The sequence below is a fragment of the Peromyscus californicus genome, unplaced genomic scaffold (genome assembly GCF_007827085.1).
Source record: "Peromyscus californicus insignis strain IS unplaced genomic scaffold, ASM782708v3 Scaffold_12__1_contigs__length_115047231, whole genome shotgun sequence".
Taxonomy (NCBI): Eukaryota; Metazoa; Chordata; class Mammalia; order Rodentia; family Cricetidae; genus Peromyscus; species Peromyscus californicus.
Window position 1 is genome coordinate 110329737 of NW_026294413.1, and position 17322 is coordinate 110347058.

The following is a 17322-nucleotide window of genomic DNA, read 5'->3' on the forward strand; positions in this document are numbered from 1 at the left end:
TATACTAGCAATAGATATTTTTCTGATACAGTTTCTAATTTGGAGAGTCTTTAGAGTTTTGAGGGTTCCTGAAGATAGACTGGCTATTTGTTTCTCTCTGTACCTGCCTGTTCTACCACCCTTACAGTAATGTGTCAGTCAACAGTGGTAATTAACTGAAGTCCAGTTCTCACGGTTTAAGTAAGCCATGTGGGATGAAGCCCATACATGGTGACAACCACCTAAGAAGGCTAGATGGGAAACAGCCACTCACTGAGGAAGCTGGTTTGCACTGTTCCTAGTTAAGAACTTCTGACAAAGAGAGTGAGTGGTTCCAGTGACTCTCTGGGGCTCTCACTAAGAAGTCACTGAAAATGAAAAAACCTTAAATGGAAGGTAGACAGTATTGTAAAAGTGGCCATAAAAGTTATGAGAATTTACAGGATCCCACATGGCATGAGAAGTAGTCATTATGACTTTAAGGGTGTTAACATGATGATCAAATTAAGCGCACCATGGAAAGTTGTACAGCACATACTTGAGTAAGCCTGGCAAAGTCCTCAGGTCCACTCCTGTTAGAATCTGAGTGCCAGAAATAGGGTGGCAGCTGGGCGTGGTGGTGCGCACGTTTAATCCCAGCACTTGGGAGGCAGAGGCAGACGAATCTCGGTGAGCTCAAGTTCAACTCACTGGTCTACATAGTGAGTTCCAGGACAGCCAGAGCTACTTAGCGAGACCCTGCCTCAAAAACAAACAAACAAACAAACAAACAAACAAACGGAATAGAATGGTATTCTGATAGGATGGCAAAATGCTCTTCTATATACACTAAATAAAAGTCTTTTTTGGAAAGAGGCTAAATTATAGAAAGGACATTTCTCAGTTTTTCCCTCCTAGGGCTAATTTTTAAATCACCCTTATGACTTACTCTGCCTGTCTGGTAGCAATATTCATTTTAGTTTCTGTGAAGGAATTGAAGTTTGTGGTATTTACTAAATATCAAGGACTGTGCAGTATTCTGGTATCTTCAGTTCCAAGTGCCTGGTTACTTGAAGAATCTAGAAATCACAGGGTGACATGACTTCGCATGACCTGACTCCATGAAAGTAATAGTAGAGTGAGACTAAACAGTATCATATGATAGCAGGAGGCAGACAACACCGTGTGCATGAGGTATTTTCACAGTGCAACTCAGTGAGTGTAAGGGACGGAACAGGAGATATGTATCTGTTACTCCTTTAGTTGGCCATGATTCTGGTGTGTCTCTCCCATAGTAAGCATCCTGACACAGTGAGCCAGTCTCCAACCTAAGTATTCACCTTGAAGGTAAGCATGTCTCCAAATGCATCAGATGCTGGACCAAGGTTGGCCAATGTATTAATCTATACCCACTTCCACAAAAGTACTAGGTAGCCAGATGGGAACAACTTTCCTATATTCTTCTGTATTCATCTGTCCTCTTTGAGAAAGCTAACATGGACTTGTACATTTTGGAATGATTTCTAAGAAAGGCTTCACTGGAAGTCAAAAGGGTAATGTGGGGGTATTTTCCCTAGCAGTTTTTCTAGTCTGTGTGGGTTCTTCGTAGCAGCTCCCTAGGTCTCAAGCCCACCTCCCACCACTGTGGTCCAGGGGGATGTCTGATTTCTTTTTGTTGTTGTTGTACAAGTGTGCATGTGTGTCTAACTTTTTAAAAGCCGAGAGCATTATGGGTCATCAAATTTTGTTCTTTAGCTAACATTTCTAAAATACCTTTCAAATAAGGGGCCTATTTTGAAGAGAGAGATTTTGTCAAAACTCAAGCATTCCATTGTTGTGACAGCAGAAGCTATCTCTAATCAGGATGCGGCAGACACTGACCTGTATCAGCTGTCAGCTCTAAGTCCTACAGCTACCACCGAAGCACACCCCCCAGCACATGGCAGGTTCTGCTGTTTTTAATTGGCCCCCATGACTAACGACACGCACACCAACAGCTGCTCCAATGGCATAATCCAGTTAAAGAGTCCTGCTTTGCCAACAACATACAGCAAACTACAAAGATGAGCAGGGAACTAGATTTTAACACCCTTCCCCATTTCCTTCCAGAAATCTGACATATTCTTAAGGGAGAACACCCAGGAGGCCTGCATGTCTGCACAGCCCCCTCCCCCCCGGCCCCATTCTGCTGCTTCTGCTTTTCCAGGTACCTGTTTAGACAACCTCTGAGGGGGCTAACAATTTTCCTGCTTCTATCTCTTTCTGCTTGCCTGAGAAGAATTTGTGAATTAGCAGACAACCAACACTTTTCTGAAACAAAGGGCTGACACTGAGTCTAGAAATGTCTAAAGCTGCACTCTGTAATGCTGTCTATCAAAAGGGCCCTCCAACGGCATGCCGGGCTTCTGGACTTCCAGACATTTGGCTCAGCATGTCCATCCTTTGGACAAGCTTGTTTCCATTCTCAGTCTTTGGCTTATTACGACACTGTTCCTCTAGTGCTGTGCTCTAGGGCTGTGGGCTGGAGCGGAATCCTAACAAGGTTTTCAGACTTATATGAAAACTCAGAATTTCAAACTAAACAAATGTTGATATACAGAGACTAGAAATCAAATCACTATCTTCAAATTAAGTTCAATGGTTTATAATCACATCACAGTGTGAAAGAGTTTGTTTGCAGTGTGGAGGCAAAATTCTAATTGCAGACTATAGCAGGCAGTTGGCTGAACCACTACTGAATATTAATTAAGCAGTCTTAACCGATTCATAGACTGCTCTCATTTAAATTTACAGTGGCATACTCACTAATAATCTCATTTATTTTCTTGTTGTCAAGAACAGAAGTCCCATTAATATTTATTTTTGTAAATGGGTGTGTTGTAGTGACCTTTGTACATGTAAGAGCCACTCATTCATGGAAAGATGCAAACACTAACGGGCCAGCAAAGATGGAGACTGCGAGCTGTGCTAAAAAGACTCATTGATTTATTAGGGCAAAATGTTTCCAGAAACAGAGTGGCAAACACAATAGAAGGGAAAGACCGTGCACAGTGCTGGGCTTCCCTCAGGAGGGCCTGCCCAAGCTGCTCCCGGCCTTGCTTGGAAGGCGGCCCAATGCAATTCTAAGTTGAGATTTTTCATACACAACAACCCACTTGCTGTTGAGTTTTCCTCACTGACTGTTAAGTGATCCAGCTCATGCAGCTAAGTTTACACAGTGTAGTCTCCGGAAGGGCTCTTCCAGCATGAAAGATTCAGAGACCAAAATATGCTTCTGGTAGGCATATTTTCCAAGCCATGAAAGGGGACACAAAAATCTGACAAGTCAGAATGTGCTTTGGGGGATAGTAAAGTGGTACGTTTCACATCAGGGTTGCTGAGATTCCTGGGCATATGTCTGTCATGCTCTGGACAAATGGGGTGTTGAGTAGGAAAGGGGAGGGAGAGACGAGGAGAGAAAAGGGAACAAGATTCCCAGAAAGTGGATAGGCAAGGAGAGGGAATTCAGAGACTGAGGAGAAAGTGTTCCCAGATCTTAGGGATTTCATATGGGTAGCAACAATGTCCTAACTCACCCTTGCTAAAGGAGAACATGAAAAAGGAAGTTTATTTCCACAGGAAGAATGTTGTTGGATGAGGCAGGCTGCCTGCAGTGAACTTCTTTAAGAAATGGGAGAAAATGAACCAACGGCAGACATAAAACTGGCCTTGAGACAACACTCTTTCTTGCTCAACATTATTTTGCCAAGAAATTCTCATAGATCCCTAGAGATGAGTGCAGGGCACTTTCCAGGAAACAGGACAGCAGAGGTCACTTCCTAAGCCATATCCAGTAACCTGTTCATGCTCTTTTCAGTATTTTAGCCAATTCCAATAAGATGAATCCCTCACAGTCCATCTCCAATACTCAATGAAGACAGGAAAAGCTTGAAATCAGGGTCTTTAAGAAAGCTGTTGTGCCTTTGTACCCTATCCTGGAATGTTCTGAGCACCCAGAATAATGCTCCAAGTGCTCACCATGGTTCAGAATAGCCCTGGCTGTCCTGGAACTCACCATGTAGACCAGGCTGGCCTTGAACTCAGAGAGACACCTGCCTGTGCTTTCCTAGTGCTGGGATTAAAGATGTGCAGCACCACGTCTGGCTTGCTGTATTAGTCTTTTATTTTTTTAATTAAGAATTTTTTTAATTCATTTTATATACCAATCAAACATCACCCTCTTCCCAAAAATATGCAACGAATTTGTGTGCCATCCTTGTGCAGGGGCCATACTAATCTTCTCTGTATCGTTCCAATTTTAGTCTATGCCGAAGTGAGCACAGTAATATTCTCTTTTTTTTGTATTTTTTTGTAATATTCTTTTTTTTGTTTGTTTTTGTTTTTGTTTTTCGAGACAGGGTTTCTCTGTAGTTTTGCGCCTTCCCTGGAACTCACTTGGTAGCCCAGGCTGGCCTCGAACTCACAGAGATCCGCCTGGCTCTGCCGCCCAAGTGCTGGGATTAAAGGCGTGCGCCACCACCGCCCGGCTCTTTTTTGTAATATTCTTAATAGCCTTAATAGTTCAGGATCTAGGAAAATGCCATGTGCTTTTTTACTGACCATCTCCATTGTAGCAGTACTTGTGAAACGTGAGAGTAGTCCCCTGCCTAAAGACACCCCACTGTTATCCAGGTGACATTCCCAATGATCAAGAACTGACTCTTAAAAAAAAAAAAAAAAAAACCACCACAAAGTACCCATACAAGAACTTTGGAATAAGTGTCTCAGAATGAAGAGACTTTCTAAAGATGGTGGTTCTCAACCTGTGGATCATGACCCCTTTGGGGTCAGATGGCCCTTTCACAGGGGTTGCATATCAGACATCCTGTATATCAGACAGTTACATTACAATTCCTAACAGCAGCAAAATTACAGCTATGAAGTAACAACGAACACAGTTTTATGGTAGGGTCACCACAGCACAAAGAACTGTATTAAAAGGCGGCAGCATTAAGAAGGTTGAGAACTACTGTTTTAAAGAAGAACTTTAGAGGAAAGGTCTGATCTCCTTTGGAATGAAATAGCAGCACTCTGGGAGTACACAGACACTATTTCTACACCTTCTAAGAGCTAACAGAAAGGCCATGGCACCCAGCACTGGAGGGGCAGAGCCAGACACAGCTAACAGAAACCCCTCCGAGTCTATCCAAAGCACTACACACACACCCTGTGATGCTGCCGCTTCCCTGGATTTATCCTGCAGTTGTATTTATCCATGTGCAAAACGACACATTAACAAAGCTACTCAGCACAGTACTGTGTTGTCACAGAACCGAGAGCCTTAGAGGACTGCTTAGATAAAAAAATCATGGTACATCTACTTTAGAAGCACCCCTCCCCCAAACAGGGAAGGTATAGATGCCTAGAGAAAACTGTTATCTCAAACAAAGACAAGCACATGGGTGAACATGGAGTACTTTACTATGTAAAAGAGATACCTCTATTGTTTCAACAATAAATTCTTGAATGATGTATAAATTACCAAAGACGAGCACCTATTGGTGAGGAGGTGGGGAGTACGGTGGGTGGATGGAACAGTGAGGGGATACATGATTTTAAACTTTATTATTTTGAATTACGTCAAGTATTTATTCAAAATTTAAACCAACTTCTTTGAAAACTTTAACACTCAAGTCTGTTTGTATAGTTTTACCCTTGGCTCACATCTTTCATGATTTGGGGCCTCAGAGGCACAGCCCTTTCTCACGTCCAGAGGGACAGTTAAGAAAAGCATCGCGGACAGCAGGGCTAGAAGGCTGATGTCACATCAGGTTCATACCTAGCTCCTGCAGCGGTGTGCGGTTCTGTGGTGTGTGGTGCTGCAGCGGTGTGCGGTGCTGTGTGTGGTGCTGTGCGTTGCAGCTGTGTGTGGTGCTGTGCGTTGCAGCTGCAGCTATGTGGGGTGCTGTGTGTGGTGCGGCAGCAATGTGTGGTGCTGTGTGCTGCAGCTGTGTGCGGTGCTGTGCATTGCAGCTGTGTGCGGTGCTGTGCGGTGCAGTTGTGTGTGGTGCTGTGCATTGCAGCTGTGTGCGGTGCTGTGCATTGCAGCTGTGTGTGGTGCTGTGCGGTGCAGCTGTGTGTGGTGCTGTGCGGTGCAGCTGTGTGTGGTGCTGTGCGGTGCTGTGCATTGCAGCTGTGTGCGGTGCTGTGCATTGCAGCTGTGTGTGGTGCTGTGCGCTGCAGCTGTGTGGGGTGCTGCTCTCTCAGCATCTCTGGAGGCCTTTCTTCCCTCCTAATTCCAGGCTGCAGTTTGGATGGGTACAGGCCATGGGAGGAGATGATGGAAAAAGAGACAAAGGTAGGAGACAGGGAGGCTGGTGGAAGTGCCTGTCCTGATGCATTCCAGCCTCCAACACAAGGGGTGGCAGCCTACGCACCAGAAAACTATGCAGTGTGGAGCTGGGTGGGCAGCTAGGGCAGTGGGCACACTGGAGTGACGAGGAACATGTGGGTCGCTGGCCTTACACATAGAGAACACACAGGGGAGGGGGGTGACTGTAGGCTTTGGAGGAATGATCACAGAGGCAGAGCAACTCCTCAGGGAAGATAAGGAAGCCCTGGGCCCTCTGAGGACAGAGTTTCTATGAGGCCCTGCTCTTCCTTGTGGAGTACTAAACCCAGCATAGAGCAGGAGATTAAGGTCTAGCTGCCTAGAGTAGAGCCCTGACCCAACTCATCCACTTCAACAGGTCTGCCTGGCAAGTTACTCACCTTCTCAGAACCTCAATGTCCCTTCTTCTCAGGTGTTAACTAAGCACTCCACACATGCTGCCTAATTTACTCTTCATAGCCATCCTAAGAGGAAGAGTTCTCAATAGACCCATTTTCTAGATGAGGAAATGGAGTCTCAAAGGGATCCCTGGTTACTGAGCCAGGAAATGGTGGAGCTAAAGTTACAATTCACACGTCTCTGATTCAAGGTCTGTTTGTAGCCACAATGCAGGAAATTCATTTTATACTGCACAACTCACACTTAGGTAGAGTTCATAAATACTTGCCATTCCTCAAAATGATTTCTAGCATGGACTTAGGTAGAACTGAGTTCTATTTTTCTCAGTCTTAAGCAAAGTTATCAGATTCCTTGTAACAAAGGGCAGACATGAGGTATCCCCTGTGTGAAGAAGCACAGTGTGCCTGTAGCAAGTCTACTCCCATACAGAGGGCCAAGCACGTAAGTGGACAGAGCATCGTGTCTGAGACCGCAGAAGCTGGACAGGCATTTACCTTTGTGTTAAAGACACGCTGGTTCTTTAAAGTACTATAGTAAGACAATTGTTCACGTGATGTCCATGGAAGAAGCGCCATCATGGACTGGTATAACAATTGTTCACATGATGTCCACGGAAGAAGTGCCGTCATGGACTGGTATAACAATTGTTCACGTGATGTCCATGGAAGAAATATTACCACAGACTGGGTATAACAATTGTTCACGTGATGTCCATGGACCTCTCTCTTAAGATCTTTGAATTGAAAGCTACATAGAGAGATTTCTGGTCCCATTTTTTTAAAGGCTGCTGGAGGTTTGAAAGTGTAATAGAAATTGAAACTTCAAAAGATTAAAAACCCATAGTGAGGAATAATGGCCTCCCCAGTGTCAGTGTGCCTTGCACAGGGCCAGAGCTATACAGGTAGAGAGGCCAGCAAGGGCCTTTCTCATTAACCTATCAAAATTCCTCCTCTGTTATCACAGCTCTGTTGGATTACCCTGGGAATAAAGCTGAAACTTCATCTCAGTAATCTGATCTATGACAACCAATGGAGACAAGTCATTCCATGTAAAAGGCTAGATGTAAATTTTATAAATTGACTCACTGAAAGTACAAAGGTACTACTTACAACATAAGTTGATTAACTACCCTACTTAATAATTTAGTATTAAAAGATTATCAATATTAAACAGTTTAGGTAAGATAAGCAATACAAATATTATCAAGAAGTTCAAGTACAGTAATCGAGACTACATTTACAACTTGCAATTGTTTCTTATAAAACTCGTCAGGTTAGTACTTTTTGAAGTATTACGATTTCATGCACATTTGCTTTTTATGGAAAAGCATGTTATATCTACATTTGTCCATTTTCTCTTTCCTAGTTTTAACCCTTTATTTATAAAGTAAGACATTTTTCATTTATAAGGATTATGCTTTTTTGGAAAAAAAAAAAAAAAGAAGCTCTAAACATGCATTATGCTCTTTTGAAACAACCAAAGCTCTAAACATGCAACATCTGAATTGGTTTTTTGTAAAAAAATGGATGCAACATACATACAGTCACGCACACATAGCGGGCCCATAGTACCACCAATAGGAACAGAGAATACGGGCCAGCCCACAGAAAAAGCAGAGCAAGCAGGCGCTGGAGCTGCTGTAAGGACAGCAGCCACCCGGAGGCTCAGCTGGTCCTTACAGATCATACTGGTGGGGTGGAACAGGTGGACATCAGCATTTTCTGTCTAGAAGACTTTCATCCCCACAGCAACAAAACAAAAGTCCCGCACGCCAGTCCCGGCCACTGAGAGCCCCCATAAGCAGGTCCGCCCTCACCTGCTCCCCTTCTCTCCTCTCTCCCCAGAAGAAGGCACTTCACAGGAGCGTCTGGGCAAGCCTTTGGACTTTATTTTGTTACACCCTCTAAACGGACAAGAAACAAAAGAGAACATGTGTAGAAGACAGCATTGCAATTGGCCACCCGGAGTTCCACACAAATGCCCTCCCTCCACACTCGCACAGACACCCCTCTATCAAGGCCTCATTAGACATTTTCAAAAGGGGGCACTCATGCAGAAATGGCTACTTAGGTAAGTCTCTGATGCTGAAGGAAGAAACACAGGTAGTGTTGTTCTCCAAAGTGATGACATGTATCAGGAGGTGGCATTATTCTAATGTTCACAGAGGTCAGGGAGTCACAATCAAGACCTCATTCAGATGCCTGCCTGTCACTTCTGCTGGCACACTGTCCCAGCAACAGACAGCTTAGAAGAATGCCCGCAACTTGCTGGGTCTCACTGCCCAGTGTGGCCGGCCTTCCACCACCAATGCCTCCGCTTTAGACCGAGTTTCACCTTTTCCCCATGCATCCTTGCCACTTCTGGATAACCTACCTGTACACAGAAGGCACCTCAGCAGACAGGCCCAGTATTGGCAAGAGTCTCTTAAACATTTAAACACCTCAGCCTCCGACACTAGGCTGTCTATGTTAAGGACGCACTTCCTGACCAATGCAAACACCTGCAGGTGGCTGATTATATCAGATTGGCCCAAGCCGCCTGGGCTATAGGATTTCACACTGGAATGATTCTAAGTTCCGTTCACAGAACAACAACAACAACAACAACAACAACAACAACAAAAACCCTAATACATAACTTTGTCTTCTGTGGGAGCCCTGCTGACTGCCATCCAGAAAAGTAAAGCCAGGGCCACCGCTCCACTTCTCAGACTCCTTAGCAGCTGCCCCCTTCTAGGAACAAACACCACTAGCTTTTCAGTGTTCATGATTTCCTCCTCCTTTCATACAAGCTTCAAGTTACTTCGGTCATTACTAGACTGACTATTAGATAAAAGTGCTTGTCATGGGAGCCGACCGTTAGAGAAAGTAGAACTTGGGAACAAGGCTGAAAGGGGGAGGGGCTGCGCAGTTCAGAACTTCCTGTCTCCCTCTGTTGAAACTATTCTGTCACTACAGTGACTTCCTCCAAACATCAGGACTCTGTTGTGTGCCTGTGAACACTAATCTGAAGACACCATGAGTATGTTGGAATGTTTTTATAAATTTTCATAAAAACTTGAAATTTGCAGCTTCCTAAAATATTTAGACTTTTTCTCAACCCTTAGCCCTGCTCTGAATTCTGCCAGATTTACTCGTGGGGGAATTCTGGAGCAGAGCCGGCTAGCTCCACGGTTTTCTCACGCACAATCACAGGCTCTTGAGACTTCCACCCATAAACTGACAACACTTTAGTGAGAAGCAAATGCCAGTAACTAATACCTCCAGCAGCAAGGGGTAACCTGAGCAAGCACCCTGAGCAAGCACCAGGGGTAACCCTGGGGCAGAAGGCCGTGAATTCTGAGGAACTGGAAGAAAATGGCTTACCCAGCCTAGAGCAAACACCAAAGGAGACGCTTTCCCGAAAGTGAGCTCCGTTTAAAACTGTATCAGCCAGCACAGCCTGTGCTGTCTTTGATGCATCGAGGAACGTGTTTAAATGGCAACCTTAGTGGTGCTTCCCTCCTGCTCCTGTCTAATGACTGTTAGCCTGTTCCAAGAGCTTCAACTGGCATCTCAGGGCCAACTTGACAGCAGGGGGCCGGTTACTATAACAACTGACAGCTCTCATGAATTCTGAAAGGCCCCTGAGTAGCCATTTGGGAAACAGTTATTGAGCAAAAAGTTGCCTGGGATCGGAGGCATTAGTTGCCACGTGACCCGGCTTTCCCTGAACAGTTGGGAGGAAAAAGGAAAAAAAAATGGTGCCCACCTCCTGGAACACCTGGGGACCTCAAAACATCCCCACCCCCACTCCTTTCAGATTCTCAGGGCAAGGCAGTTTAACGCCACTGAGTTATCATAATCCCAAACCTCCAAGGCAAGTCTTCTTTTGGCACCATGAAATGTGTCTTAGTCTCCCCACAGGTTTGACACATTTTTAGGCTTTGGAGAGATGAATGGTAAAAATTATTCCTAGTGGTTAACAATCTTGAAATACAGCCAGAAAGAGAAGTTCTAGGTAGAGAGAAGTTCTAGGTAGCAATTAATTTTAGAAGAAAACAAACAACAAAAATGCACACAACACCTATGAATGGTCTGTTCATAGGAAGGGTTAATAAAGGTGACTGCACGCGTCATCAGAATGACTGAAGCCCGGGCTGTTCTACCCTGTCACCGGACCCTGAGCAGCGGGGCCGAAGGCAGTGTTTTGTACATGCAGAACCCTCCAGAACGGGCCTGTGAGAGGCCAAGAAAGTGCCTTTGCTTGACACGAGGGAAGCGTCACGAGCGACACTCCTATGGCATACTGAGTGCACTAGGACCTGGTCTGTGTCTGGCACTGACCCTCCACTTTTCCCAGCAAACTCACAGCTGAGGCAGCCTCTCCAGGAAGTCCTTCCACTGAACCCTAGTCATGTCGATTTCCAAAGGACCCACTGCCCCCCTTTATCGTGCCTGGTGCCCTGGGGAGCACAAATGCATCCAGGAATCAGGCAGGAAGAGAAAGGACGGCAGACCCTGGCCACCTGGCAAACAGTGGCCAAGACAAGGGAGGCACGGGGTTTGCTCTGTCCAGCTTGCTGTCACCACACAGGAAGGTGACAACAGTGTAGCTGGGTTTTCTAGTTCACCATGCAAATGAGACAGCCAGCTGGGGACTAAGTTAGATGTTATTTTCAAAGAGCACAAACATTTTTTAAAAAAACGGGCCAGTTGATACAGGTTAGTGTTTGAGGTAATCTTTATTGACTTATTTACCGCCTGGAGGATTCTCCAATGCCCTGTACAAAGTGGATGTGGAAGAGGTGGTAAATGAGTGATCACTGGAAGGAGCACACAGGCCAACCACAAAGGCCTTAGAAGGTTCCGCAATACAATCCTAGCTACGAGAAACTAACATGAGGTGTGCGATCCTGGTCAGTCTTCCTTTCTGGAAACTGTTTCCTCTCTTGGATCAAGGATGTCTCCTTCCTGATGCCCTGGCCACTGTACAGAATCTCTAAAATCAGAACTGTCATGCATGCAGGGAATGGCCGAGCACAATTGCTGTCCCAGGTTCTCAGGGGTCTGCAGTAGGTGACTTGTTCATCTGAGGCCAAGCAACTTATGTGAGCCTATTGAAAAATCTTTAAAGAGTGTTAGGGCTCAGTGGTAAGAACACTTAACTGGTATGCACGAGGCCCAGGGTTCAATCCCTAGCACCGCACAGGGAAACAGATGGAGCACGTGCTTTCTTTCATTCAACAATATTGGTGGCTTCTACTAGCAGCTTCACATTTGACATCCCTTCAGCCACCTACCTAGAAAAAACAAATTCTTAGTAGATGTCTCCCTTATGGCTCTGCTTGGGTGGAAAGCAGGCAGACACCTAATGTGAAGCCACCTCCAGCAGTTGAGGAAGTGCTGGCTGCCAGAGCAGCAGGTGCAGAGCATGCTCTCATGTGCCTCTCACAGATGATCTGTCATTGTCACTACTGTGTAACTGGAGGAAAAACCCACTTTCCAGAGAAGCACACGGGATCAGTCACGCTGCGAGCACACGTGCCATGTTCTCACATGCCCACACTCTGTGTCCATGTGTTCCTGCCTGCCTGCGCCTCCATTGTGCCAACACAAATCCCCTACACATCTGCACTTTGTATCCTTTCATACCCTCGATACTCCGTCTCCTAGTGAACATCCAGGGAAGAAAAACACTGCAATGTCAACAAAACTCACTTGTGTTCATGAACAGCATTTTTAAAGAGGATGTCAAATATGTAGGAAGGTCTGAAAATGGAACTCAGGAAAAAAGAGACCTTTTTCTACCTGCAGATATGACTCACTGATATGAGCGGACTTGTCACAAAGTTTACAAATGACTTGGTCAGATGATCAAGAGGGACATGAATTTACTAGATCAGAGCAGTCTTGGCCATATCCAACTTTAGTATCCTAGGATCAGAGGCTACAGTTTCCGCTTACAAAGCTTACAGCCTATAGTACAGAATCCATGAAGTTAGGCGAGGCCTATCTGAAGGAAGGCTGCTGCTGTGTACTTCTGCAAAGTCCATTTCCAAGCTAGAATTATGGTCAGTAAGATACTACAGGCATTAGCACTAATTAGCTGGGACTACGACAAAGCAGGTGATATTATTTAACATCAAATTCTCAAACTAATAGAGACGTAGCTGAATGTAAACATCATTTTTGAGTTTCCAGAACACCCGAAAATAGAATTATTTCTCAAACTTTTTATTCACATCATTTCAGCAAATTCAGAACCCAAGTTAATTCCCAGCTAGCCCTCTGGCCAGGTGGTCATTACTGTGAAAATATCACGCAGTAGTAGCTAATGGTTCCTTCACCTGCACTGTCTGTTTGGCCTGCAGACATGAAAGCTGGCTACATAAGGAATAACTGTTCCCATCACGCATGTTATTCCCCGATCTGGGGCAACATAATGTAATAGCTCTGATGGTGGGCCATGGGGTTCTGGATAGACGGACCAGTGGGCAAGAACACTTGCTGGGCCTGGTTCCTATCCCAGCACCCATGTATAAGGCTATATCCTCGGCTCGAGACTCCACAGTGCGATTTAGAGCGGAGTAGGAGGACCACTGGGGCTTGCCTGCCATAAGTCCAGCTGTAGGTTGAGAGAGCGACCATGTCTCAAAAGGAAAAGCAGGACACCAAGTGTCCTCCCCTAGTCTCTGCATGCATGCACCCCCCCCACATGAAGTACATATAACGGTGGGCTATGAAGTCAGGTTGGCTGGGTTCAAATCCAGGATCCACCCACTAAAGATCTGTACCATGACGTGGGCCGAGTACATGCCTGAGATGATAAAACAAAATAAAGCAAAACAGTCAATAGAAAGTTCTGGGCTATCCAGGCCTTTAGGGGCACAAACACCACTTACAAACAAAACCTGCCTTCACGACGATCACAATTCTAGATGTACATTGATGCCTGGCTCACGGTCGCTAATCTGCACTACAGCACAGATGCTCAACAAGTGGCACAAACCAGCACACGCGGCACCTCGCCATCAGCCACCTCAAATTACGCAAATCAAAAAGGTACCGTCCAAAACTTCCCTCTTTTGAGTGGCAGCAGCTGCTGTTCATGTCTTTCCAGGGCGTTAATGCCATATAAGCAGCTTGCCCCGGTAGAGCCGGGATCCACAGCTCTTGCAGTGCGCTTCCTCGCTATTAGTTCAAAGCCTGTGCTGTTCCCACTAGAGTAGTGAGGCCAACATGGCACACTTTCCTTTTCCGGCATCTTTAAGAACTCTGATTTTTTTAAGGTTGTTCTGACTCATTTGCAGTAGCTCTGAGCCACGGAAACAGACGGCAAGATCTGTAATATTTATCACGCACATAAGTGGGTGCCATTTGCTGAAGGAGACAAGCGTTAACTTGGGTGATTTCCTTCCTCTGTCCTGCTCTATTACCCTGTCCTTTGTCCCAAACCACTTTGCATGGATGTCTACCCTCACTGTACTCTCTAGAGTGTTACAGATTTTGGGGTTTCCTTTTTTGCGAGACCATACAAGAGCAAACTGGAGCATCCTATTTGCAACGCCTCTGCTAAGAGTATTACAAAGTGCTTTCCTTTGCAGATCCACATCACCAGCCATTTTCACTCAATAGTCCTGGAGGCTCCTCAGTAGTTCTGGGTGGACTCTATCCAAGATCTCTCAGACATCTCAAGTCTGTGCCCCTACTTTTTTGTTTGGGCGATCTGAAGTAATGAGGCTGTCCCTTATTGGACACATATGCTGATACGATGGCTCTGATACTCAAGGACACCCATGTGTGGAGGTACTTCATAAATGCAGGTGTCCTCAGGGGCTCCAGTGATTTCTCATTTCTCATGCAGCAATTCCAGAAAGTTGGGCCACCATGGAGAAGAGCCTGACCCTGAGAGATTCCATGTGGGTGAGAAGTAAACCTGCCTCTGCTTGACAGGCCGACAGTCTGCTGTAGCTGCTATTAAAGCTTCTAGAATACAACCAGCCCTGAGTGAGCAAGGATGACTCCCAGGCTTCAGAGCTCTTTCCTGGGGGGTTGGCGCCCCTCTTTACTCTGTTCTACTTGATGATGCCCTCCTCTGGAAATGCCTTTGGGCCCATTAGAAGTATCATCCAAACCAATTTTATTAACTTTATAGTCACCCTTTCGTTTTGGCTCAAAGTAGTTCTGCTCAGTTGGTTAACCTACATTTATACTATACTTAGCTCTAAATTGATGACTGAGCTATTTCTAGGCTACTGTGCATAATGAGATCATTCCAAAGAATAAACTCTAGAAGGATATTCCTAACATTTTTTCAAATACTGTCTTATGCCACAGTGAGACTACTGGAAACTATGTACAGCTAGCTATCAAAATAAAAGGTATTTATTTTCATCTAGGGATTCCATTTTCTCACTTCCAAACACTTTAGGTATACGAGGACCCAGAATTATGTTTCTATTTTTCCTTAAAGTCAGATCTGGTATAACACCATGGCACAGATATACTTAGCCCCCATCCACTACCCAGGGCAGACGTTTCTCACAACCTATATTGCCTGCCCATATGCCCTCGGTGGCATGTTTCTGAACTACTTTACAGGTAAGGAAATTGACACTGAAAGATGAATCTGCATTGAAGGTAGTACTTCTTAATGGCCTCTCCCTAGTGTGTCCCTCAGCTCCCATTATAGACAGTCCCAGATTTCCAAGCCCAACACAACTTTTACACCTGACACATGCTGAGTCTGCATGTCTCTCTCTCTCTCTCTCTCTCTCACATACACACACACACACACACACACACACACACACACACACACACACACACACACACAGTGTTTTATATACAAAAGAATTTTTCAGCTCCCCAGAACCACATTTCATCCTTTGGGAATGACAGCAACCTTTGGTAAGAATAGATGTGCACTGTCCCCAGAGGCTATAGGTATGATGGAGTCCAGCTTCAAACCCAGGCTTTGACCTATGTTCCTACTTCACCACTGTACAGTACTACCTCTCAGGAGCTGCCTCCTGCACCGCAGCTCCCCCGGTGTCTTTCAGTCGTTCTTAGCACGATGGCATCCAGTACTTATGGTGCCTTTGCTGCCCCTGCGGTCTGTTCCCATGACCCTGAGCCAGTGTGTCTGCTTGCCGGAGGCCATTCTCTCTCCAGGCTCGTCCCTCTCCAGCTCCCTCCCTGACTTTTTCGTTTCTTTTTTTGGTTTTTCAAGACAGGGTTTCTCTGTATAGCTTTTGGAGCCTGTCTTGGAACTCACTTTGTAGACCAGGCTGGCCTGCCTCCCGAGTGCTGGGATTAAAGGCGTGAAGCCACCACCGGCCGGCCCTTCCCTGACTTCTAACTGTTCAGCTGTCAGCTTTCCAGGGAGCTTCTCCTGGACCTGACTTTCCTCCCAGGCTGTGATGAAGCCCAATGTGCACTTAGCCTTCCATGGACATTCTCCATACTTCATGATGTCACACACCCAATTCTTTAATGAACCCTGAGGGTCATAGGGCTTTGTGACTGAATCACCAAGCACACCACAATGCATGCCACAAACTCCATAAGCACTGTATAAACAACAAGACCACACCCACGCAATGACAGAAGTGGCTTCATAATTACATAAATGACAGGACGCTTAGCTGAACCTTCTAAACTAGCTGTCTTTCTGACCTGGACAGTCCCCTGAGAAACTACCCACAGCCACCGTTCACTTCGTGTTTTTCAGGATACTGGCAGTAAGGCGAATTTTGGGCTCCAGAGCGAAACCCGGGCATGATGGGCATATTCCAGTCTTCAGGCACCAGAAGACTCTGGCGGTGGCCAGAGGACCAAAGTCAGACATGAGAAGCAGCATTAGGGGACCTCACTGGAACTGCTAGATGACAAAGGTCCTTTCTGTTGGGATGGAGTGACAGAAGTCTAGCATAGGCCAGAGGGCTCCCATGAAAAACAAAGCATGCCAGCCATGTCCTCACTCTATCTTCTGAGACCGGTCACGCCTGATGGCCCTGGAACTTTCAGTGGAATGAGTCAATGCTAGTTTTTTGCCTTGGACTTAAGGAAATTTGATTTGTGTGTCAAATACACCAGAAGGTGCTCTGATAACATTGTATTTTGCCTGGCTCACAGCCACTATTCAACAGATGTCAGCTCCCTTTCTCTCCCCAGGTCCCACCTACCACACAGATCTGTGTAAACCGCAGGAGACAGTGCCACCCAAGGGTCTGGCACAAAGCCTGGCACTCACAGTGGACCTGTTGAACATCACACTCTCCGACTGCGCAGCAGGAAACAGAGAGACTACAGAGACCCTGGGTGTCGTTCTCACACTTTTCCACGAACCCGCCTCACCAGCTCCAGGTGAACTTACTAAATCCAGTCCTATGGTTGGGCTGCCACTGTGGGCGCTGGGCTTGCCACCTGAGGACATGATCACGGAGGGCTGGGTGAGCCTCGCTGCTCTGCTTCTGAGTCCCTTTGTCATTTCAGTCATCCTCTGTCTCCACGCCTGAAAAGGCAGAGACGCACTGCTGCTGTAGCTTCAAAGCCACGCCACCACGGGGACACAAGTCTCTGCGCGCTTGCCAGTTCTCTGTGTGAGCTGCC

At 45.9% G+C, this 17322-nt stretch overlaps 1 protein-coding gene and 1 pseudogene across 2 annotated transcripts in view; both read right to left on the reverse strand.

Annotated features, from left to right (window-relative positions):
• Positions 1-17322, reverse strand: part of Ptprg (protein tyrosine phosphatase receptor type G) — a 703625-nt gene that overhangs the window by 54702 nt on the left and 631601 nt on the right. The window contains exon 14 of one of the 2 annotated variants that reach the window (XM_052734133.1): positions 8544-8630. The exons of the other annotated variant lie outside the window; for it this stretch is intronic. Coding sequence (XP_052590093.1) covers positions 8544-8630 — 87 coding nt within the window. The remainder of the gene's footprint in view (positions 1-8543; positions 8631-17322) is intronic. 2 annotated transcript variants of the gene reach the window in all.
• Positions 4184-4276, reverse strand: LOC128108135 (uncharacterized; annotated as a pseudogene).